General features: G+C 37.7%; 1 protein-coding gene across 3 annotated transcripts in view; it reads left to right on the forward strand.

The window, feature by feature from the left end:
* ZC3H12C (zinc finger CCCH-type containing 12C) overlaps window positions 1-24,105 on the forward strand; it is a 79,038-nt gene extending 54,933 nt beyond the window's left edge. For all 3 annotated transcript variants that reach the window (XM_008020774.3, XM_008020776.3, XM_008020775.3), the window contains exons 3-6: window positions 5,027-5,166; window positions 11,407-11,641; window positions 15,690-15,796; window positions 16,759-24,105. In XM_008020774.3, the coding sequence (XP_008018965.3) occupies window positions 5,027-5,166; window positions 11,407-11,641; window positions 15,690-15,796; window positions 16,759-18,155 (1,879 nt within the window). In that variant the 3' untranslated portion in view covers window positions 18,156-24,105. The remainder of the gene's footprint in view (window positions 1-5,026; window positions 5,167-11,406; window positions 11,642-15,689; window positions 15,797-16,758) is intronic.
* The last annotated feature ends 216 nt before the right edge of the window (window positions 24,106-24,321 follow it).

Consider the following 24,321-nt stretch of genomic DNA (forward strand, 5'->3'; position numbering starts at 1 on the left):
GTCATTGCCCCACTCTTCTAGGTCCTAGATAGAGGCAAAGAAGGGTAACAAGAAGTAGAAAAAGCAGAAAGAGCAACAGCAGAGAGGGGTCAAGAACCTGGAGGAACAGATAGGAGCTTTCAGTTACTTAATCTCTTCCTCTGGTTTCTTAATTCATTCTTTGTGGCTGCCCACTTCATTCCTTCTTTCATTTCCTGAGATCCAGAGATACCAATAATCCTTTAGAGTGGGGTTTTTCTGAGAATTCCTGTAAATACCTCAGTTTGTCTACTTCAAATGAGCCTTCTTTTGACCATTGCAAAGCAGGATTTTTGTAAGTACGCTTATGCCAAATGTGAGAGAATAAAAGAAGCCTTTTATTTTTTAAAAAGAGACCTACTGACAATATTCTAGGCATCTCATATTCTTCTACTGTTAAAGATGAATCAGATGGGACCTTCAGTGAGTTACCCATTTTGCTCAATTGTAACTTGGAATTTGCAGAGAGGCTTTGGAATTTTCCCTGGGAACCGAATCCCACTCAGCCAAAGTAGTCAGAGGGACACTTTTTGGCAAACATTCAGAGTTCTTACCTAATCACGGGTGACCACAAATCCTCCAACAAATTCACCCAGCAAAAGGACTCACTTGAGATATACCAATCTTCTTTATTGCCAAATTGTTGGGATAAAAAAGTAATCAAGGCCCAAAGGAACATGCTAATTCATAAATGTAGAATTAACTAATTTTGTTACTGAGCAGAAAACCCCTGCGTCCCTGCAGACCACCCATAAGTGGCTACAGAGCTATGATGAATGTCCTCTATTTATATGGAATTAAAGCTACGGTCCTTTTTTTAGTAAATAGTCAACAGATAGTTCATTTGCATCAGTAGCTACATGGCACTTACTCTGACATCCTGTTTTTCATCATTCCTTATCTGGCTCACTCTGATTTTGTAATTCTTTATCAGTACCTCCTCCAGTTGTCCCTTATATTGTATCTAGCATGTATGATGAGTCACATCCTTCATCATGCGTCAGTAAGGTTAGATTAAGTTCAGTCTCCCAAAACCTCTCCTAGCGTGACAAGCCCCATCTGCGGGTTTGAGCCACCAGGTAATTGTCTGCTCAGGCTTAAGTTATTATACTACGAATGATTCTAGATCTTGATGCCTGACACGGACTTCCAAGACAACCGTAGCCATTCTGGAGATTTCTCTGTTAGCATTCATTTTGGGGCCTGATCAGGGGAATACTGGCTGGGAAAGTCCTGGTAACTCAGGGACCCACCCTGCTCATCCCCACTTACCTGCCTTTCCCTCGCCGTTTAAAAGATAAGAACAGTAGCTTGTCCCCAAGTGCCATCTAAGGCTGGGGGGAGGATGAAAGGCAGCTGCCAATTGTATTGAATCTAATTTTGAGTTCCTGTGAGGTTTTACTGTACCTGGATACAGAGCTACTGTGTTTTAGAGAAAGTACGCCTTTCGCTTTATGGAAGTATTGCCAAATTGCTCTCCCAAATAGTTATACCAATTTACACTCCCACCTGTGATGTATGAGTTCCTACTTTCACACATTCTTGGCAACATCTGGTGTTTGCAGACTTTATTTTTACCAATCTGATGGGTGTGAAGTAGTGTCTCATTTTGGCTTTAATTTGCATTTCTTTACTATTGAACATCTTTTCCTATGTTCATTGGTCATTTGAGTTTCCTCTTCTGTGAATTGATTGTTCATATCTTTTGCCTTAAAAAACAACTGGCTACCTCTTTTAATATATGAGAGTACTTTATATTCTGAGTACTAACCTTTTGATTGGTTTTACATGTTGCAAATCTCTTCTCCAAAGCTATGACCGGTTTTTTTTTTGTTTTTTTTTTTTATCATGGAGTCTTTTATATAAAGAACTTTCATGTGCTCCAATATATCTATTTTTCTTAATAGCATGTAGTTCTATGTCTTGTTTAAGAAGTATTTTCCTATCCTGATGTGAATGTCTCTGGTAATTTCTTCTAAAACTTTTATAATTTTTCTTTTCATATTTAAATATTTGATCTATCAACAATTTATTTTTTGTATATGGTGTGAGATTAAAATGCAGTTTTATTTTTTCCATAGGAATAACCAGTTGCCCTAGTACCATTTGCTAAATAGTTCATCTTTTCCTCATTGATTTATAATGTCACCTTATTGCTGGCCTTTTGTTTTTCTGTATTAATTTTAAGATTAGCCTCTCAAGTTCTGTGAAAAAAACCTTTGGAGAATTTGATTGGAATTGCAACATACAGATAAATTTGAAATCACTTGCCATCTTTATTAATCAAATCTTACTGTCCATAAAAATAATATATTGTTCTTTTATTTAAGTCTTCCCTTATGCCCTTTAATATAGGTTTTCAATTTTCAGTTTATCTATAAAGCTCTTGCATGTCTTTTTTTTAAAGTTTGGTATGGCTTTTATTACATTACAAATTGGATCTTTTTAAATTAAAATTGTACATTGGTTTTGCTGCTATAGCAACACTAATTTTTTAACAAGACGTTATATCTGCAATGTAATAACATTGTGGTGGAAGAGTGTATCGTATGTATGGTACAGATTCCTACTATCTGTTGAAATCTGTTCTATGACCTAGTACATAGCCAATTAATTATTTATAAAGTTTTCATATTTTTAAAAATATTTTTTTCTCTTTAGTTTTGTGCAGAATTTGTATATGTCCATTAGATCAAGCTTGTAATTGATTATTCCAATTATCTATATCCTTATTCAATGTTTTCTTCTTCTGTCAATTAGTATGGTTGTGGATTTTTTTCATTTCGTCTAGTAATACTGTGATCTTTTGTGTTACTAATTTGGAGATGAGTTTAGAATGACTATAGCTTCCTATTAACTATTACATGATAACTTTTCTGCTCCTAATAATGGCTTTTGCCATAGAATATATTTCTTGGTATTCATAGAGCTGTGCCAGTTTTCTTTTGGTTCATGGTATGCCTAGCATAGCAATTAGGGATGTTTTCAGCTGCAGACAACAGAAAACTTGACCACAGTTTCTTAAACACGTGGAGGATTATGTTTTTCTCAACAAGATGGAGATATTTACCATTAACGGTGTGCCGTTTTTCATCCTCGTCCTTGTTTTTTCCCTGTGAGTCTTTGTGGAGAGGGAGGATAATGAAACAACCTTTAATATCAGAATGGCATAGTACAGTATCCTGTTTTATCATCTATAGAATCTTTATCCCATAATTGTAAATGGTTCGCTGTTTACACACATTTTATGAAAGTAAAAGTTATTTAATTAGGAGATAGAATTTCCTATTTCTAGAGTAAATGTGACAGTTATCCTTACCAAATGAAATTACCAGGAAGAAATGTTTATGCAGGCCTGTCGTTAGAGCCAGAAGCAATTAAATGCTCAACTCTCAGTAAACCAAGTATCATTAGTTTACTGGCAAAGCTTATTACAGTAGATTTCAGACAAGATCCAGTGCATTCAGGGTGGTGTGGCCGTAGACACAATGCAATAGATTTCAAAGCATTAATGCAAAGTAAAATTATAGTGAGGTTTTAGCAAGCTGACTTTTTGCATCTAGGAATACTTGGTACATGTGTTCTCTCTAGAGATACCATTTTCTACAGTTTTTCTGAAGACTGATTTCATTATTTCAGTATTTTCCATGAAACCTAATATCGCTTGGTACCTTTTGCTGGAGCATTCACCAGGCTATCAGGTCATCCTTCTTACGTATAAAATGACCTCCAAATTTCCCTTTCCTTATCCCATTCCCTGAAACTTAGTGCATCTGATTTCCCATCTAATCATGCTGACCATTAGGACAGGACTATGGAACCAGGTATTGTCTCTTGTTTGTATTTGGAGCCTTCAACATCTACAAAGCAAGTTAGTCTATTTCTGGTTTTTACTAAAAATGATTAACCATATGTTAGATGGTACTAGGGTTTCCCAGGGAACCCTAGAACAAAATATGAATATGCCTAATGTTTAGTTTCTGCTAAAAGTTAATAAAGCATTTACCTACATTATTTCATTCAGCCCTCCTTAGTCCTAAGAAGAAAAAATATCTCCGTTATAGATAACAAATAGAGCCTTCACACTATAAAAGAACATAATTATTGCATTCAAAGCAGGAGACTTTTTCTTCAAAAACATTGGAATTAGTATTTTTTTTGAATTAGTAGGTTAAAGTGTACAAGTAGAGCCTGGTACTAGGTAAATACTTACTGAATGACTACACTCTTAGTTGGGCATTTTCTTTTAGGCACTAAAGCTGCTAATCCAATTTTGAATGCCGTTTTGTCATCATTTATCCTTGTCCAACACAATATAGTTGAACAGAAACTAGGTGTCTTTTTACTGCAGTGTGTGCAAAGTGTTTCTCCTATGAAATTAAGCATTGTGAACATGTTTTTCCTTTCAGTGAGTGTGTAGTATGTTGTTTTACATTGGTCACCTAATAAAGTTTGTGCATTACTCAGTCATTGAGTATTGAAATATACACTAAGAACTTTTGAGAAAGAAGAGTTTTTAGAAACTCGTAACTATTTACTTATGAGTTTTTACAGATTTTTTTACAGTTTTTTACAGATTTTTCAGATTTTTTTACAGATGATTTTTACCACTGTTTTTACAGATTTTTTTTTCTGTATTGTGAGTTCTTGACATTTGACTGAAATTCTTTTTGCTGTGGTTGAAAGAAGCCCTTTCTGTTTTCTTTATTCTGATCAAAAACAGCTTGTGTCTTTCTGACTAGTTAACCTTTACAACTTTACCTTTGAAAACTCACTTTTGTTTCTTCTCTGGAAAATAATCATCCCAATTTTCTTTTGTGTCTTTCCTCACAGATCTTGATTTTTCAACTTAGTTATCTTGATGTGTCTCTGAGCTATAAACTCCATTTTAAATCTGACATCTCTTATTACTGTTGTAATTATGTAATAATTGCTGTTTATAAACTTGAATTAATTTACTTAAATTTAGGTTTTATTGTGTTTTAAGTGTTCTGTAATAATCTTTCAGCCATGGAAACAAAGAAGTATTTTCCTGCAGAGGAATAAAATTGGCAGTGGATTGGTTTTTGGAAAGAGGCCACAAAGATATTACAGTTTTTGTTCCTGCGTGGAGGAAAGAGCAATCCCGACCTGATGCTCTCATTACAGGTAGGCTTATTCCAGGTGACTGCTTGTTCCTCGCTTTCCTGTAATTCCCATGCAGTGTCTGGCACTGTCAGGTATCCTAAATCCGTTTCGCTTACTCAATGTATGCAGTGGGACACTAACGTTGGTTTTTGTTGTTGTTGTTTTCTGAGATGGAGTCACACACGGTCACCCAGGCTGGAGTACAGTGGTGCAATCTTGGCTCACTGCAACCTCCACCTCCCAGGTTCAAGCGATTCTCATGCCTCAACCTGCCAAGTAGCTGGGACCACAGGCACGCACCACCACACCCAGCTAATTTTTGTATTTTTAGTAGAGACAGGGTTTCACCCTGTTGGCCAGGCTGGTCTCAAACTCCTGACCTCAACTAATCTGCCCACCTGTATGAGTTTCAGGCAATGATGTCCTCTATAACTGTTCACTCCCAAAGTGCTGGGATTACAGGCATGAGCTACCATGCCTGTCCTGGTTTTGAGTTTGAAAACTATCTGGTTTTATTAATTAAACATTAATCATCACTACATAAGCCAGGTGTTTTTGTCTTTACTTTTGTGGAAATTCTGACTTCAGATTTTGGGAAATTCTGACCTTTAGAGAGATGCCAGAAGTCACAAGATCTGGATCCAAATTCTGGCTTTGCTGTTCACTAGCTATGAAGACCTTGAGCCACACAATGAACCCTTTTGGGCCCCAGTTTTCTCATGTGCTATTGTGACATTAGGTGGCGGTCAGATTCTAATAACAACAGTTCCAAAAAGACATGTAAGACCATAAGATGTGCTTCAGTCCAGTAGAAAGAAATGTATTTTGCATTATGTTGTAGTGTTTAAATGTCTGAGTTTCAGGCGATGATATCCTCTATAACTGTTCATTACTGTTGTTGAACATTTTGCCCAATTGCAGTGATTTACAATCAACCTCCAACCTTTCTTGTCCTTCTCTCCACATCTAGTATTGACAAAAACTGAGGCACCTGTGTAAAGAAAACTGTAAAACATTTTAAATAAAAAACAAATAAAGGGACCACCTAATATATACCCAAAGGGTATGATTAAGATTTAATTTTCGGCCACACACAGTGGCTCATGCTTGTAATCCCAGCACTTTGGGAGGCTGAGGCAGGCGTATCAGTTGAGCTCAGTAGTTCGAGACCAGCCTGGGCAACATGGTGAAACCCTGTTTCTACCAAAAATCCAAAAAATATTAGCCGGGTGTGGTGGTGTGTGCTATGGTCCCAGCTACCCGAGAGGCTGAAGTGGGAGAATCACTTGAGCCCTGGAGGCGGAAGTTGCAGTGAGCTGAGATCGTGCCACTGCACTCCCACCTGGGTAACATAGTGAGACCCCATCTCAAAAAAAAAAAATAAGACTTAATTTTTATGTGTAATTATTATGTCATTGTTAAATTAATGTAAGAATGAATAGGCAAGTCATGGTAGAGTCCAGAGCGTGGAACCAGACCCTAGCCTATGTGTATAAACGTAAAGCAGAGAGGTCATAATTCAACCAGCAGTACCAAATATTGGATAACCCTTTGGGAAAAGTGTACTTGTTTAGACCCTTATCTTACACCATATAACAATAAATTCCAGATGATTGAAGACTTAATTGTCAAAAATCAAACCATCAGAGACCAAAAGAATTTTCTAAATTTAAAACTTTTAGAAGAAATTACTAAGGAAAAGAGAGATAAAATTATATCAAAATTAAAGCTCCTGCATTTTGAGGAACTTTCTTAAAAATGATAATCGACCAGTTGCCTAAGGAAAAAAAATCCAACAAAGAATCATGTCCTTAATACAAAGAGCTCATACAGATTGATTAAAAAAACAAACAAACTTCTTTCCGGTATATAAGCATCAAAAGGCTACGAATAGACAGCTCCCAAAATGCAGGCACTAAATAAGAAGAAAAATAGTTCAACCCAATTAGTAATTAAATAAATGCAAATCTAAACAATGTTATTTTTTACCCAACAAATTAGCAGAGATGGCCAGACGCAGAGGCTCACGCCTGTAATCGCAACACTTTGGGAGGCCAAGGCGGATGGATCACTTGAGGTCAGGAGTTCAAGACCAGCCTGGCCAACATGGTGAAACCCTGTCTCCACTAAAAACACAAAAAATTAGCCAGGCCTGGTGGCAGGCACCTGTAATCCCAGCTATTAGGGAGGCTGAGACAGGAGAATCGCTTGAACCCAGGAAGTGGGGGTTGCAGTGAGCTGAGATCACACCATCACACTCCAGCCTGGACAACTGAACAAGACTCTATCTCAAAAAAAAAAAAAAATTAGCAGAAAGTAAAAATCTGATAACACTCATTTCCCTGAAGCAGTTACTCATAGGCTGCTGTGGAAATTGTTGCAACCTGTCAAGAAAGTAGTTGGTCTTAAAATATTAATATTCTTGGATCTACTAGTTCACCTTCTAAGAATAAGTTCCAAGAAAATAAGCAGAAGTACAGACAAATATTTATGACTAAAGACATCCCATGCAGTATTATTATTTAGAATAGAAAAAAAAAAAAGTGTTCATTCATTAGAAGAATGGTTCAATCAATTAGGATGTATCAATATGATAGAATATGCATTAGAATGTTCAGGCAGAATTTTTAATGATCTGCGGAAATGCTGTTTTACATAAAAGGCAGATTTTATTTTATAGACAGACACACAGACAGGCATACATATATATATACACACACACATATATCAACAATGGAAAGAACAAAATACACAGAAAATGATGAGAAGGAAGTATACCAAACTGTTAACAGTAATTGCCTCTTGGTTGCAACTTTGTGAGGTCTTTATTTCTCCCTGCTTCTTAGTACTTGTTCTTACCTGTCTAATTTTCTACAGGGAACCTAACAATGTTTTGATAATGGGGGAAGGGATAAAGTAAACTAAAAAAAGAAAAACAATATTTAAGCATGTAAATGACTTTAAAGCTTCCTGAACATGAAAGGAATATGAAAGCAAGAAGAAGAGAAAATGATAGTACACTGTGTCTAAGTTTAGTTTTAAAAATACCAGCATGCCAGTCCCTGGAATACATCAGTATGCAGACTGCTTTGTAAAATGCCAAACTAATGTCAGAGGCTTTTAGGTGTTATAATCCCAGGGTAATAATTCTCTTGACTAAATCCCTCAACCAGATAATACCTGGTAAATTGAGTAGCCCAATACTCTTTCACTGCACCAAAAAAAGATACTTGATAAGAAATATTTTCAAGTTGTCAGCATCATAGATTCAGATTAGCACTTTTGCCAATCTTCCATTCATTTATCAAATATTTAACAAGCACTAGCTGTGTATCAAGTGCTATGCTAAGAACTAGAAATTCAGTTAACTTTCCAGTTTTACTGAACCCATATTACTTAGGTCAGGATTATTTATGTCATCCTAATTAATGTCCTTCTAACCTCATTAACAATTAAAGAAATGCAAATTAAGCATGATGACTGTGAGGCCACCGAACTTAATCTACAACTCACTTTGGTGAGGATCAAGACATGGCATAGATGAGTAAACATCCTCGCAAATAATAAAATGCCATAGATTACTCATGAATGTAAGACTATGAATGAACTGAAAGACTTCAGAGTATATCGGTTTAAGTAACTCATTTATTCACTCCACAGACAGTCACTGAACATCTACTGGTATGCCTCATGGGCTGGGTGCTGATGGATACAAAGATAAATGACATATGACACCTGCCCTCAAAATGCTTATCAGGTTAACACACAAAACTATAATATGACAACTCCTATAATTGAGACGGGGCACTCGATTTTGCATTGATATTCTTTCGTTTCTAAAAGAGATCAACAGTAGGCCGGCCCAGTGGCTCACACCTATAATCCCAGCACCTTGGGAGGCCCAAGCGGGTGGATCACGAGGTCAGGAGTTCGAGACCACCCTGGCCAATATGGTGAAACCCTATCTCTACTAAAATTACAAAACTTAGCTGGGCATGGTGGCACGCGCTTGTAGTCCCAGCTACTCAGGAGGCTGAGGCAGAAGAATCGCTTGAACCTGGGAGGTGGAGGTTGTAGTGAGCTGAGATCGCACCGGTGCACTCCAGCCTGGGAGACGGAGCAAGATTCCGTCTCAAAAAAAAAAAAGAGATCGGCGATCGGCAGTTACATCTATTAAACAAAATTAAGTTGAAGAGCACAGTGTTTATTGAGAGCTTGCCAGGCACTGTGCTAGCTGCTTTGCCGTAAGTTAACTCATGTACTTCTCATAGTTTATCAACTGCATTTGACAACATGGAGAAACAGGCTCAACAAGATTGTGATTGTCTGATGTGGAAAGTGGCAGAACCTGAGATTTGTCCATGGTTTGCTGATGCCCACATTTCTTCCACTCATACAAAGGTCTGGCCTTTTTTTTTTTTTTTTTTTTTTTTTTTTTTTTTTTTTTTTTTTTTTTGAGACAGAGTCTCACTCTGTTGCCCAGGCTGGAGAGCAGTGGCATGATCTCAGCTCACTGCAACTGCAACCTTTACTTCCCAGGGTTCAAGCAATTCTCCTGCCTCTGTTTCTCGGGTAGCTGGGATTACAGGTGTGCACCATCACGCTCATCTAATTTTTGTATTTTTCGTAAAGACAGGGTTTTGCTGTGTTGACCAGGCTGGTCTTGAACTCCTGAGCTCAAGCAGTCTGCCTGCCTCAGCCTCCTAAATGTCTGGTCTTAATGAATTCTTCTGTCAGGAGCATCATCAATCTGTATGCCAGGATTAGAGCTGACCCACGTCACTCTTCCATCCGTACCCAACTCACACTTCTGCTGTGGCAATTACAACTCTTGCTTACCTGGCTTATGTGTCTGTCCAGTGCGTAAGACTGAGGCTCCTTTGGAGAGGTCATTTTCAGTCTTGATGGCTGTTAACACCTAGCACAATACCAGGAAGGTATTAATCATCTGTTGCGGAGATGGATTGAAAAAAACTTAGTAAGTCCAGTTAATAAGCCTTGAGAAGTAGTGAGCTTTAAAAAAAAAAAAAAAATCCTGACATCTGTAGGTTTGTGCCCCGCACTCTGTGCCAGAATTTACAATGGTGGGAAAATGGGGGACAGAGGAGCAAACGTAGAAGGAAAGGATGGTTGAAAGAGAATTGTTATCATTGATCAACATATGAACTTTCGTACACTTTTTTAAATCACAAAACAAGTCAATAGAGTTACAAAGTGCCACAAGAGTATGCCAACCAGCCGGGCGCGGTGGCTCACTCCTGTAATCCCAGCACTTTGGGAGACTGAGGCGGGTGGATTACCTGAGGTCAGGAGTTCAAGACCAGCCTGGCCAACATGGTGAAACCCCGTCTCTACTAAAAATACAAAAATTAGCCGGGCATGGTGACAGGTGCCTGTAATCCCAGCTACTCAGAAGGCTGAGGCACAAGAATCACTTGAACTGGGGAGATGGAGGTTGCAGCGAGCCAAGATCATACCACTGCACTCCAGCCTGGGCGATAGAGCAAAACTCAGTCACACAAAAAAAGACTATGCCAACCACAGACAAAGTGAGCATCTCTCTATCCGGCCTTTTCTAATCAACAGATGCTTTCTCCACATAATCACTTCTTACTTCTTACTCAGTTCGACCCCCACGAGAATGCTGGCATTCGTTACCCTGTCTTACAGAAAGGCCATGAAGCATATCATAGCCATGTTCATAACAACACTTGTGACCTCACTGCCTCCTCTCTCTTTGAACTTTCTGCATTTAAAGGTTTTTCCCTTTGCTACCTCGACAACTTCTGCTTCCTTTCATACTCTCCCACTAGTTGGAAGAAAACAACTACAAAATACGCGAACAAACTGAGGAGGAAAAAAATGTATTGCTCATACCTGAACCCCACACAACATACAGCTGCTCCGTTAGAACGGTGTTCAAGTAGGAACGTGGAAGAAGCTGTGTCCATAGTGGTCGTGCTGATGGCTCCAGCTCTTAAGCAAAAGCTTCACATAATGACAGAATTTGCCCAGTCATGTTTCAATTTTACACTGTTCATATTTTTTAACTATTTTTAAAGCCTTTATTATTAAAATTCCTGAAGGAAAAATACTGTTGAGAGTTGGAAATTATGTTGTATCTACAAATTAAATCATAATCCCTAATTAAAGGACTACATATATACAGCTAATGTTTTAGAATTTCACATTGTATGAAAGTTGCCATGTGTGTTATCTGTGTATTTCCTTTCTGAAATCCTACCATCATTATTCTTGCAGATCAGGAAATTTTACGTAAGTTAGAAAAGGAGAAAATCCTGGTGTTCACGCCATCCCGGCGAGTCCAGGGGAGGAGAGTGGTGTGCTATGATGACAGGTTCATCGTGAAGCTGGCTTTTGAGTCGGATGGTATCATTGTGTCCAATGATAACTACAGGGATTTGGCTAACGAGAAACCAGAATGGAAGAAGTTCATAGATGAACGATTATTAATGTATTCATTTGTCAATGACAAGTAAGTAAAACCATTTACTTGCCAATGATATTGCTTCTGTGAAAATATAACTATCCCTGGTAGCTGCTACAGAATTCTCTTTTTGCCACTGTCCAGACCTCAAACAGGTTTCTAACAACTGATCTCCCCACTGTTCCTCAGTGGGAGTCAGGAAAACTGCAGAATCATTGCCACAGGAGGCCCGGCGTGAGCGGCAGGCCCCACCTTTCCCTGTAAGTCACTCACAGAACACCTAAGGTAGAGGAAGTCTTCTAAGACTCTGTCTGAAGAACCTGAGGAAACAGACACAGGGGGAATTCCCATCTTCACCCTCAAAGGACTGCCTTTTAAAATCAATGTAGAGCATTGATAGCTTACTCAATAAGCCATGCTTGGCTTAACAACAGGGATATGTTCTGAGAAGTTCGTCCTCAGGCGATTTTGTCATGGGTGTGAACATCATAGAGTGTACTTACACAAACCTAGCTGGTCCAGCCTACCACACGCCTAGGCGATATGATACATACAGCCTGTTGCTCCCAGGCTACCTTTTATAGCATGCTAGTGTACTGAATACTGTAGGCAATTGTAATACAGTGGTACGATATGTTTGTATATCTAAACATACCTCAACACTGAAGAGGTATATTTACCACAAAATATGCTATAAAAGATTTCTAAATGGTATGTCTCTGTAGGGCACTTAACCATGAGTGGAGCTTGCAGGACGGGAAGTTGTCCTGAGTGAGTCAGTGAGTGTATGGTGAGTGAATGTGAAGGGCTAGGACATTACCATAAACCACTGTAGACTTTGTAAACACCGTATACTTAGGCTATGCCAAATTTGTCAAAAAATACTTTTTTTTCAATAATGCATTAACCTGGGCTTATAACTTTTTTACTATTAATATATAAACTTCTTAGTTTTTAAAACGTTTTTCTCTTTTGTAATAACACTTAGCTTAAAACATTGTACAGCTGTACCAAAACATTTTCTTTATAGCCTTATTCTATATGCTCTTTTCTATTTTTAGTTTTTTCTTTCTTTTTAAAGTTTTTGTTAAAAACTAAGACACAAACACATTACCCTAGGCCTACACAGGGTCAGGAGCATCAGAATCACTGTCCTCCACCTCCACATATTGTTCCTCTGGAAGGTCTCCCGTACTGTGCGTGGAGCTGTCATCTGCTACGGCAATGCCTTTTGAAATAACTTCCCGAAGGAACTGCATGAAGCTGTTTTACAGTTAACATTTTTTTTAGAAGTAGAAGGAATACACTCTAAAATAAAAACAAAAGGTATAATATAGTAACTACATAAACCAGTAACGTAGTTGGGGATTTTTTAGTTTTCTTTTGTTTTTTTGTTTTTTGAGACAGAGTCTTGCACTGTCGCCCAGGCTGGAGTACAGTGGCGCCATCTCGGCTTACTGCAACTTCAGCCTCCCAGGTTCAAGCAATTCTCATTCCTCAGCCTCCTGAGTAGCTGGAATTACAGGCACGCCCCATCACACCTGGCTAATTTTTGGGTTTTTTTCAGTAGAGACAAGGTTTCACCATGTTGGCCAGGCTGGTCTCAAACTCCTGGCCTCAAGCGGTGTGTCTATCTTGGCCTCCCAAAGTGCTAGGATTACAGGCGTGAGCCATCACGCACAGCCAGTAACATCGTGGTTTATCAAGTATTATGCACAGTCTGTAATAGTATGTGCTACACTTTTATACGACTGGGGGCACAGTAGCTTTGTTTGTACCAGCATCAGCATGATCACAAACACATGCGTAATGCATTATGCTATCACGTTACCAGCAACTTTTCAGCTCCACCGTCATATATGCAGTCCATTGTTGACCAAGATGTTATGCACTGCGTGACTGTACATGAATTTTTAAAGTTCTTAAACTAAGATTCTGGCCATGATGAGAGTCTAAAAGTTGATGAATGAACAAATGACATCAACAAGCATGTCTCATGAGAAGTAAATATATAGGCCGGGCGCGGTGGCTCAAGCCTGTAATCCCAGCACTTTGGGAGGCCGAGACGGGTGGATCACGAGGTCAGGAGATCGAGACCATCCTGGCTAACACGGTGAAACCCCGTCTCTACTAAAAAATGCAAAAAACTAGCCGGGCGAGGTGGTGGGCACCTGTAGTCCCAGCTACTCGGGAGGCTGAGGCTGGAGAATGGCGTGAACCTGGGAGGCGGAGCTTGCAGTGAGCTGAGATCCGGCCACTGCGCTCCAGCCTGGGCCGCGACAGAGCGAGACTCCGTCTCAAAAAAAAAAAAAAAAAAAAAAAAAAAAGAGAAGTAAATATATTTATAAATATGTAGAAAAAGTTCACCTCTTGTGCTAATTAGAAATGCAAATGAATCTAAAAAGAATATATTTTCTCACTCATTTAATTCACAACAATAGTTTTGTGTATGCCTCATGCTATTAAAGATGCACTGATATATTATTTGGCAGAGGTTCACAGAAGCCTCAAGAATATTGTGTTCTATCAACCCCAAAATCTCATTTCTTGGAATATATAATGAGGAATAAATAAAGACCAGATGTGTTCATTTCTGTATTATTTTTAATTGCAAGAATTCAAGGGCAACTAAATGTACAATCGAGAAATCAAATTATGATACATCTCCTACTGGAATATTATTCAGCTCTTCAGGGTTATTATGAAAAAAAGAATTATGCCAGGTGTGGTGGCTCACACCTGTAATCCTAGCACTTTGGGAGGCCAAGGCGGGTGGATCACCTGAGGCCAGGAGTTTGAGACCAGCCTGGCAAACATGGCAAAACCCCATCTCTACTAAACATCCAAAAAAAATTAGCTGGGTGTAGTGGTGGGCGCCTGTAATCCCAGCTACTTGGGAGGCTGAGACAGGAGAATTGTTTGAACCCCAGTGGGGCAGAGGTTGAGTGAGCCGAGATCATACCACTTCACTCCAGCCTGGGTGAAACAGCAAAGCTCTGTGTCAGAAAGATAAAAAGAATTATTATGAAGGCTATTAAGAAACATGGGAAGGTGTTTTATGTTCAAAAGACAAAGTGTAAAATCATATTTGTGTTTGATTAAAGCCATGCAAAATGATATGTGCACAATGAAAATGACTTCAATCTAACACAGACATGGAAAGTAATTGTATTAAGATTGTGGGATTGAGTGACTTTATCTTCTGTTTTGTAACATGTAATGTTACCGTATTGTTTTATAATATTGAACACTGTGTTTGCTAAGTGTTAATAATCAGCCATGTTGACACTCCTGCAAGGGTTCTTACATTATTCCCATTATTCACATTTTATAGGTAAATACTTGGGTTTAAGTTCAAATGGTGATATAATGAATAGCAGAATTCTTCAAGTGTAACTTCTTTTCATTATTCATGTCATAAATTCTTCTCTTCTTTATTAGTCCATCCAAAATACTAGGTTTATTTCCTTAGCATTTTTTCTATCTCAGCTGAGAAGCACATTCAAATAGGGAAGAGAATAGATCGGAGTTAGATATAATTGAATCTCGACTGTGCCATGCGACATTGGATAAAAATCACCTAATTTATCTAAACCTAAATTAGAGAAGTTTACTTGTCTGTAAAATGGAGCTGATACTTCATGGGCTCATGGTTAGGACGCCATGGTGTAGTGCGTAAAGTGCCTGGCACTAACCCGTGTTCGGTAAGTTTGTACCTTCCCATTGTGTTCTAGCCCCTCCCTTCTCAGCTGCTCCGCCTCGCCCCTGAAACTCCTAAAGTGTGACTGAAATCATTTTCTAAAACCCTTACAAAATCCCAAGACTGAGAGGAAGGAAGAATTAATAGGATATGCTCAACTCAAAACTTACTTGAATGAAAACAAATACAATTTCAGAGCTCGAAACAGTTGAATTTTCATTAAGAAATGAGAACTTCATTTACTGATTTCTTTTTTACTCTGTAAACATTGAATCAAAATGCTTGGATTAAAATTTCAAAAAAAATTCCTTATAGTGAATAAATCTTTGTCCTCTTTTTAGAATTAAATTATCAGCTTCCAACTTAGGTATCATTTTTTTATTTTCTCTGTGACAGGTTCATGCCCCCTGATGACCCTCTTGGCAGACATGGCCCCAGTCTGGATAATTTTCTGAGGAAGAAACCTATTGTTCCTGAACACAAAAAGCAGCCTTGTCCATATGGTAACTTGCTTTATGAATATTGAGTATATGCCGTTAGAACACAATATATTATTAAACTTTTGTTAATAAAAATAAACACTTAAAATTTTGGATGGCATAATATGCAGGTCTTTGGATTCCAATTAAATTTCAGAAAATGTCTTGGCCATGAAAAAGAATTATTTTTACCTGCTTGGATTCAATACAAATGCATTTCCTTATATTAAAACATGGTTCAAAAAACACTGTTAATTCTACATGAAGTTAGCTTCGAAGTGAATAAAAATTTGGAATTTTTTCATCTAGATACAAATCAGATTAGCATGGTTCTATCGCCCTACAATAGTACACTGTGCTCTTCAAAACAGAATGTCCTACCTAATTATAAAGTCCTACTGGAAGAGAAGAGGCAGGGAGGAGTTGAGGACACAGAGGTATTAGCCAAAAGTTCTGGAGGTGGCTGGGCACAGTGGCTCAAACCTGTAATCCCAGTAGTTTGGGAGGCCAAGGTGGGCAGATCACTTGAGGCCAGGAGTTGAGACCAGCTTGGGTAACATGGCAAAACCTTGTCTCTACTTAAAATACAAAACAATTCACCAGGCCTTGAGGGTTCACGTCTGTAATCCCAGCTACTCAAGTGGCTAAGGCATAAGAATTGCTTGAACCCGGGAGGCAGAGGTTGTGGTGAGCTGAGATCACACCACTGCCCTCCACCTGGGTGACAGAGCAAGACTCTGTCCCCCCCAAAAAAAAAAAGTTCTGGAGGTGATTGTTACTCATTCGGCCAACTTCCTACTGCTCTTGATAGTAAGGAAGTGAGAAGACTGAGAAGTGACATTTCTCAAGAGTAAAGAACAAGGTGACACTTAAAACAGCTCCCATTTCTGTCGTTGTCTCTTCTACAAGTTAAAATCATAGGGCCAAACTGTGTTTTCCGGATCTGATGGTATGCTCCTTTGCCTAATTAATTTTACTCTTCTTAGGAAAGAAGTGTACCTATGGACACAAGTGCAAATATTATCATCCCGAAAGGGGCAGCCAGCCACAGCGGTCAGTGGCTGATGAACTCCGTGCCATGTCTAGAAATACGGCAGCCAAAACTGCAAACGAAGGAGGACTGGTGAAAAGCAACAGTGTTCCTTGTAGCACCAAGGCTGATAGCTCTTCTGATGTCAAACGCGGTGCTCCAAAGAGGCAATCAGATCCAAGCATAAGGACTCAAGTCTACCAAGACCTAGAAGAAAAGCTTCCCACCAAAAACAAATTGGAAACCAGGTCTGTACCTTCCTTAGTTAGCATCCCGGCTACTTCTACGGCAAAACCCCAAAGCACTACATCTTTAAGCAATGGCCTTCCATCTGGAGTTCATTTCCCACCTCAGGATCAAAGACCACAGGGACAATATCCTCCAATAATGATGGCAACCAAAAATCATGGAACGCTAATGCCTTATGAACAGTATCCAAAATGTGACTCGCCTGTCGACATTGGATATTATTCCATGTTGAATGCATACTCAAATCTGAGTCTCTCAGGCCCACGAAGCCCTGAAAGGCGTTTTTCCTTAGACACAGATTATAGAATAAGTTCCGTAGCTTCTGACTGCAGCAGTGAAGGGAGCATGAGCTGTGGGAGCAGTGACTCCTACGTGGGTTACAATGACCGGTCCTATGTCAGCTCCCCCGACCCACAGCTAGAGGAGAATTTGAAGTGTCAACACATGCACCCTCACAGCCGCCTTAATCCTCAACCCTTCCTGCAGAATTTCCACGACCCCTTAACCAGAGTGCAAAGTTACAGTCACGAAGAACCAAAGTTCCATCACAAGCCTCCTCTTCCGCACTTGGCTCTGCACCTGCAGCACCCCACTGTGGGCGCCCGGTCCAGCTGTCCCGGCGACTACCCCTCTCCTCCAAGTTCAGCACACTCTAAGGCACCACACCTAGGGAGGTCCTTGGTGGCCACGAGAATAGACAGCATCTCTGACTCTCGACTTTATGACAGTTCTCCTTCACGACAAAGAAAGCCTTATTCCCGCCAGGAAGGCCTGGGAGGCTGGGAGAGGCCGGGTTACGGGATCGACACCTATGGGTACCGACAGACTTACTCCTTGCCCGATAACTCCACGCAGCCGTGCTATGAGCAGTTCACCTTCCAGAGCCTCCCCGAGCAGCAGGAGCCGGCCTGGCGGATCCCGTACTGTGGAATGCCGCAAGATCCCCCCAGGTATCAAGACAACCGAGAAAAGATTTATATCAATTTGTGCAACATCTTCCCACCTGACCTTGTGAGAATTGTCATGAAAAGGAATCCTCACATGACAGACGCCCAGCAGCTCGCCGCAGCCATTTTAGTGGAGAAATCCCAGCTGGGTTATTGAAAGATGATGCATCTTTGTGGTGTTCAGTAGTTTTTTGTTCAGCTCAAATGCTGAGGGAGGTTTGCTACAATAGCACATGTGATCTCCTTCTCAGCAAGGAGGTTATATAGTATCCATTTATGTGAAGTACTGTATCATGGAATCTGTATGTATAGCCCCACATGGTGGAAGTATCACGGGATTGCTTTACATTTAAACTTTTTTTTAACATTTCCTTTTTAAAGCTATATCCTTGGCTGGAAATTTTTCCAGTTTGATTTAATAGATGTATCTGTGATCTTTGATATTAATCTTTGGTGCATCAGGGGTTTATATGCAGCACTTTTTATCCTTGTTTTGTGTTTTATTAACTTGGTGTTTGTCTATCAATTGCAAGCAATTACAATACCTTCAGAATGTGGGACATTTGACTAGACCTAGCAAACTGTTTTTTCGAGCCAAGCTTAATTAGACTCTTTTACAGCTTTTTAAGTTATTTTTATTTGGGGAAAGTGGGTTTCTTTGTGCTATAATCATTATTTATAGAAACAAAGATATACTACAGCACTGACTTTATATTTTAAACAAAATGTAAGTTACCAGTTTTATGTTGAAATGGGTAACAGTATATATATTAGAATGATTTACAATATGGCACTTTTCATTGTGTTATTTTTGTTTGGATTTTTTTCTGTTAAGAAATTAGTTAATTTAATATGGTTGATTTAAAAGAAAGCAGATGCAATCAATGGAAAAAATGTTTCCATTTTTTTAAATGAATAAGGCAAAAGCTGTAACTGTTACAGGTTAGAGCTTTGTTATCCAGCCGTGATGTGCTTCTAGACAGTAGAAGTGGAATTGAATTCCTAGATTTCCATTAACCTGTATTTTTAATATGTCTGTCTTTTTGTTTTGGGGCACAACAATACTGGATAAAATAACCCTTTCACAGCACTTGCCTGTTTTTAATGAATCTAATTATTCACAATGCAACTTTTATATTTAACATACTCTTTAGCTTTCCTGCTATTTATCAAGGCTGGCCTGAGGTGGGTTTATGTGTTGAGGATATGCAACATTTCTTGATACTGCACTATAGAAATGGTGATGGAGAAGTTGTAAATGGTAACTTAAAATTTTTGTAAGATATTGTATATTTTCCATTTTCCTGAAGGTAGTTTTCTTGGGGGGCCTGTTATATTATTAAGGCCAGATTCTTGCCACAAATAGTGTAGTTTTAGATACAGACTAAGGTCTGTTCTAGTATTAGTAAGGGATATTTCTGGTTTCAAAGTCATGGGTTTTGCTAGTGGTGAATACATTTCTGCGGATTAGAAGACAGATTTTGCAGCCAGTGGCAGACAGTTGAGTGACTGACATCACTTGACGGTTGCCTCCAGATTTTGAATTGTACTTTGTGTAACAGACACATTCAGATCTTTTTCTGTAGTCTGCTTAGATGCGCTGGCTATTCTGATTATTCTACATGCTACAGTTTGAAGTAAAGCCCTGAAAAACCAGAAAGTACCTTTTACTGTTGATACAAATTGTATCTTTTTAACTATAAGAACTGTTTTGATTTGTAGATCTAGTTAAAACACAAGTATGTAACTATGATTAGACTTTTGGGCAACATTTTATCCCTTATTTAAATACAAATTTTTAAAGTAAAATTGAGGTCTAGAATAGGTTAGAAAATAAAAATAACAATTTAGATAAATAAAAGTGTTTGTCTTAGTTTTATATAATATATTAAAACACATTACATAAATTTATTGGCATTTTCTTTCTCCTAAAACTTACCTAGTGTGAACTTAAAATAAAGGTAAAATGCTGCCTGAAAATAATGTCCAAGCACCTTTGACTAGGATAACATTTTCACTACTTGTGTGACACTGTGTGTTGCACGAAGTAGGATTTGGGTATACAGTAAATGCTTCTAAAAGGCATTGTGCATATTGACATAACCAATAATCTGAACCGTGTTCAGCAAACTTAATTCAGGAAAGTGGTATTCTACACAATTATTGCTGTTGTGTTTGAAATGAGTGTGGCACTCATCTGTACCCAGAAATAATATGGGTGAGACCACACAACCCATTGTGAGTGGTGTCTGTCTGAGAGCAACGCTACTCACCTGTGAAATTGTTCTCCTTGATTTGGTTGGTCACTATAAAGCAAGTTTAAACATAGAGGCTAACTCAGTGCCAAAACTAGGGTTACAGATGTGTAATACCTTTTATTTTAGTCATATTCTAAGACTTTTTTTTAGTATGAAATCACTTTTAAATTATACATGTAGGTTTTGCTTCCATTTTCATCATTTTACCATTTATTTGAACATTCGCCAAATTTTACTCCATTTATTTAAATGAGATCTTAGGTGAGATGTGTGTGACACTTTGAATTTGACCTTCTTGTGTTATTAGCTGACTATTTGTCATTGCCTCATGGATTTTAAATTATGGGAAAATAGTGTAGCCAGCTGCCACCTCTACTGAAGTGAATAGCTCTGAACTACCCACACTAAATCCTTCAGTGTAATTAATTATGAGTTTAAAAATAGCAGTTTTCTTATGTGAAGAGGACAATTTGTCCCCTTTTTTTTAATCACCAATGTTGCATTCAGAGCTGTAGAATGAGATAATTGGCAGACTTTAGGTACAGCAAATTCTTACTTATCTAAAGCAATAAGTCAAAGGAGCCCATCATTAAATTAAGTCCATAGATCACAAGCCTTCATGTTAGCCAAAACTTTCTCTTTAACCAAATCTTTTACCAGACTTGCTAATAAATAACCAGAGAGGTGTGTTAATAAGTGAAATTGCCAGAAATGGTCAACTGATCAAAAAAAAAAAAAAAAGGATTCAGATTGGAGTATTTTGCCCCTGAATAATTGACAGTTGACTGTACTTTACACAGTAAGTAGCCAGTCTGTTGTCTCTGTGTCTTAGTCCAGAGGGAATAGTACCTAACTGGCCAAATACTGGCTCTTGGTATTTCCTTCTTTCTTGCATGTGATACAGACGTTTTCAGTCTTGTTTTTATGATCTCTCTATATATCCTGATAAGAGTTTGTCACTGACCTACACATTTGGAAGAAATGCACACCAGTATACAATATTTGATACTGGTGGAAACTTGACCTTTGTGTTTTTATGAAAATTCATTTATGAGAATATGTAATATAACTGAAGAGTATTTTATATATATCTATATATACACAAATATGTATTTGTTATGAGGTATTAAAAACAGGGGTTGGGGGAGTGCTTCTGATGGCTAACTTTTCTCTAATTGAACTATGTTTCTTTGAGTTGTGAACGACCAAGTCTGGGGTCTGGACAGCCAATGATAAGATTTAGAACCACTTGGATGGAAAGCGATTCTTCACTGGTTTTATTCTTGGTATTTTAAAAGAATTATTTTGATATTTTTAATAGAATGTGTAATTTTAAAGTACACAAAAAACTTAAAGTAGTATTGATTATACAAATAATTATTTAACATGTCTTATGGATGTATCTATATGTATATAGACAGTAATATATTTATAAAACAAATATACTTTGCTTATGTTATAGCTCTTGTTTGTGACAGGTGGGAGGATGGCTCTAGGGGTGTGTGTGTGTTTGTGTGTGTGTGTGTGTGTGTGTTGAAAACTCAAGCTGTTTTCCTCTGATTTACAATGGTATTTACTTTAAAGTATATTTGGTTTTCGTTATTCTTTTTGCTATTCAGCTTCCTTATTCAAGATAAGATAAGTTGTACGGTTTTCTGGCCATTCTGTTGGTGTGTGGTGCATCCATTTTATTGTCATATAACTCCTGGAGAATTCTCAAGTGACCTGAAATCAAACAGGTTCTGGTTGGACATATACTTATGTTCCAAATATATTAAAGATGGTAATTCAGCTAACATGTTAAGTTTCCAAGGTATACACTGACAAATAAAATGAGGTATTAAAAAGAGATGGATTACACACATGCCTTAGAATAAGAGAAAACAGAGCGTTAATAAAAGTAAAAAAACATACACTATCTTAGCCCCCTAGGGCAGGGGCGGATTTTTTCTGTAAAGGATCAGATAGTAAATAATACACAAATCATATGGGCTTAAAATACCATTGTAAAAACTACTCATCTCTGGCTTTAGAGCATAAGAACAGCCACAGATAACATGTAAATGAGTGTGGCTGTGTTCCAATAAAACTTTATTTACAGAAACAGGAAGCAGGTCAGATTTGGCCTGTGGGCCATAGTTTGCTGATCTCAAGCAGTAAATCCTAGTATATGTTAACAGAAGAAATCATAATTGCATTTCAGTTGACATTCAGAGAAAATCTGGTAGTTTTTGATATCCTTCAAAAGAGGATTGTTAGACATTCATATTAAAGCATCTTAATTCATTTGAGTTTTTTACCTGTTTACACCTGTTATTTATTAGATATTTCTTGTGCTTAACCACAAAAGTATTCTGTTAAAATGTTTTAATATGTATTGAAATTTTTCATGAACTTTTCATTTCTATTGATAAATGGGAATCCCTTACCAACCTTTTTTTTTTTAATAGCCTCATGGACGAAAAAAATCTGTTGCAGCATTTAATTAGCCACAAATACATTTTGGCTGCATTTACCAGTTACATTTTTCTGTTGGTTTTGGCTTCTAATAAATGATATATCTGCCATTCTTTAAAAATGGTTTTAAAGAAGATAAATATATTGTAATTTCACATGCTATAGCTTTATTCTGTAAGGTTAAAACTTGTGACTAGTATAATTGTAGCTATAATGTGAGTGGCATGTTACAATGTAACTCTTTATAAGAAATAAAATGTATCTCTGCTTTGTCTGTCCAGATCTTTAGGTTTTTTAGATGCTTTGGGACTGTCCCTGGTGAATGATATTCTTCATAAGATCATGTGTAATTCTGAGTTCGTTGGAAGTACACGCTGCTGAGCATGTTCATTCACAGTGCTTTATACCGGCTGTTGCATCGATAACATCATTTTCATAAGAACATTTAAACAGCATGAACATCATTATCCACTTCAATAGTTAAACTTTCTTTTAAAATTGGAATGCAACTCTGGGTTTTAACAATGTTTATTGTTTTTTTAAGTGGTTACTTTGTTTTTCCTTAATACTTTCTGTTAACTTGCTTATTAACTCCTGTTGCAGTGTTAACTGTTATATGTTAGAAAGTGGCTTTTCCCCTAAGATTCTTAGTCTTTTAGATTTAAAGACAATTTAAGGTTTTGGCCATTTGGCAGTAGAAAATGTGCATGTTTTAACTTAGCTTTATAAAATCCCTAACGTTTTACTTCTTGAACCATATACCAAATTTGCCAATTTTCTGTCCAAGTATTTCAGATGAATAACAAAATGTTGTTCATTAAAGCTTTCGCCACCTTTCTTAAAGCAGCTTATGTTCCAAGGGAAGAAGGCATCGAAAAGCAAACGTTTCTTTTTATGAAGAATACGTGTTCGAATTCCTTCAGTTTTTTTGAAATTAGAAATGTCTTATGTGAAATATTCACAAACATACAGACTTCTGCAGAGACAAAGCATTTCATTGCAAGTGAACCAGGTTATTGATTTTATCTTTTCCTTTCAGGGTTTTTTCTCCCAAACCAGAGTTGTATGCTGCTAGTAGAATTTTTTATTTGATCCTGCAAACTTTTCTTATAGGAAAAGTAAGGCAAAAGATGTTCAGTGCAACCATCTGATAAACTGATGTGATTGTATTTATCCTCTGTTCTGTGTATTTCTGTAATGGAATCTTTATAATTCCCAAAGCAGTATTTTAGATCTACTGGAAATCTATATCAAAACAGCTATGTGATTCTGCCACTGAGAAAAACATTTAAAAATTCTTTTTTCTTCTGCTGGTTTGTTTTTCTTTAATGAAGAAATTGATCTCATATGGCACCATAGATGCTAAATAAATAAAAGCATCATACTTCTCTACTTTGCCTGCATTCAGAGCTTAACATTGTGAGCATTGTGTAAGATAAACACATGGTCAGTATCAATGTAAATGTTAGAGCCATAATTAATTTCTATGAAAATTGAAATTAAATGTCAAAGACAACTAGACATAACTTAAGGCATGATGAGAGTGGTTTTTTTTTTTTCCTGAACCCGTCATTATAGTGTTGGTTCCCGGTGCTTTTGAAATATCAT

Source organism: Chlorocebus sabaeus, chromosome 1, assembly GCF_047675955.1.
Source record: "Chlorocebus sabaeus isolate Y175 chromosome 1, mChlSab1.0.hap1, whole genome shotgun sequence".
In the NCBI taxonomy this organism is placed as follows: domain Eukaryota; kingdom Metazoa; phylum Chordata; class Mammalia; order Primates; family Cercopithecidae; genus Chlorocebus; species Chlorocebus sabaeus.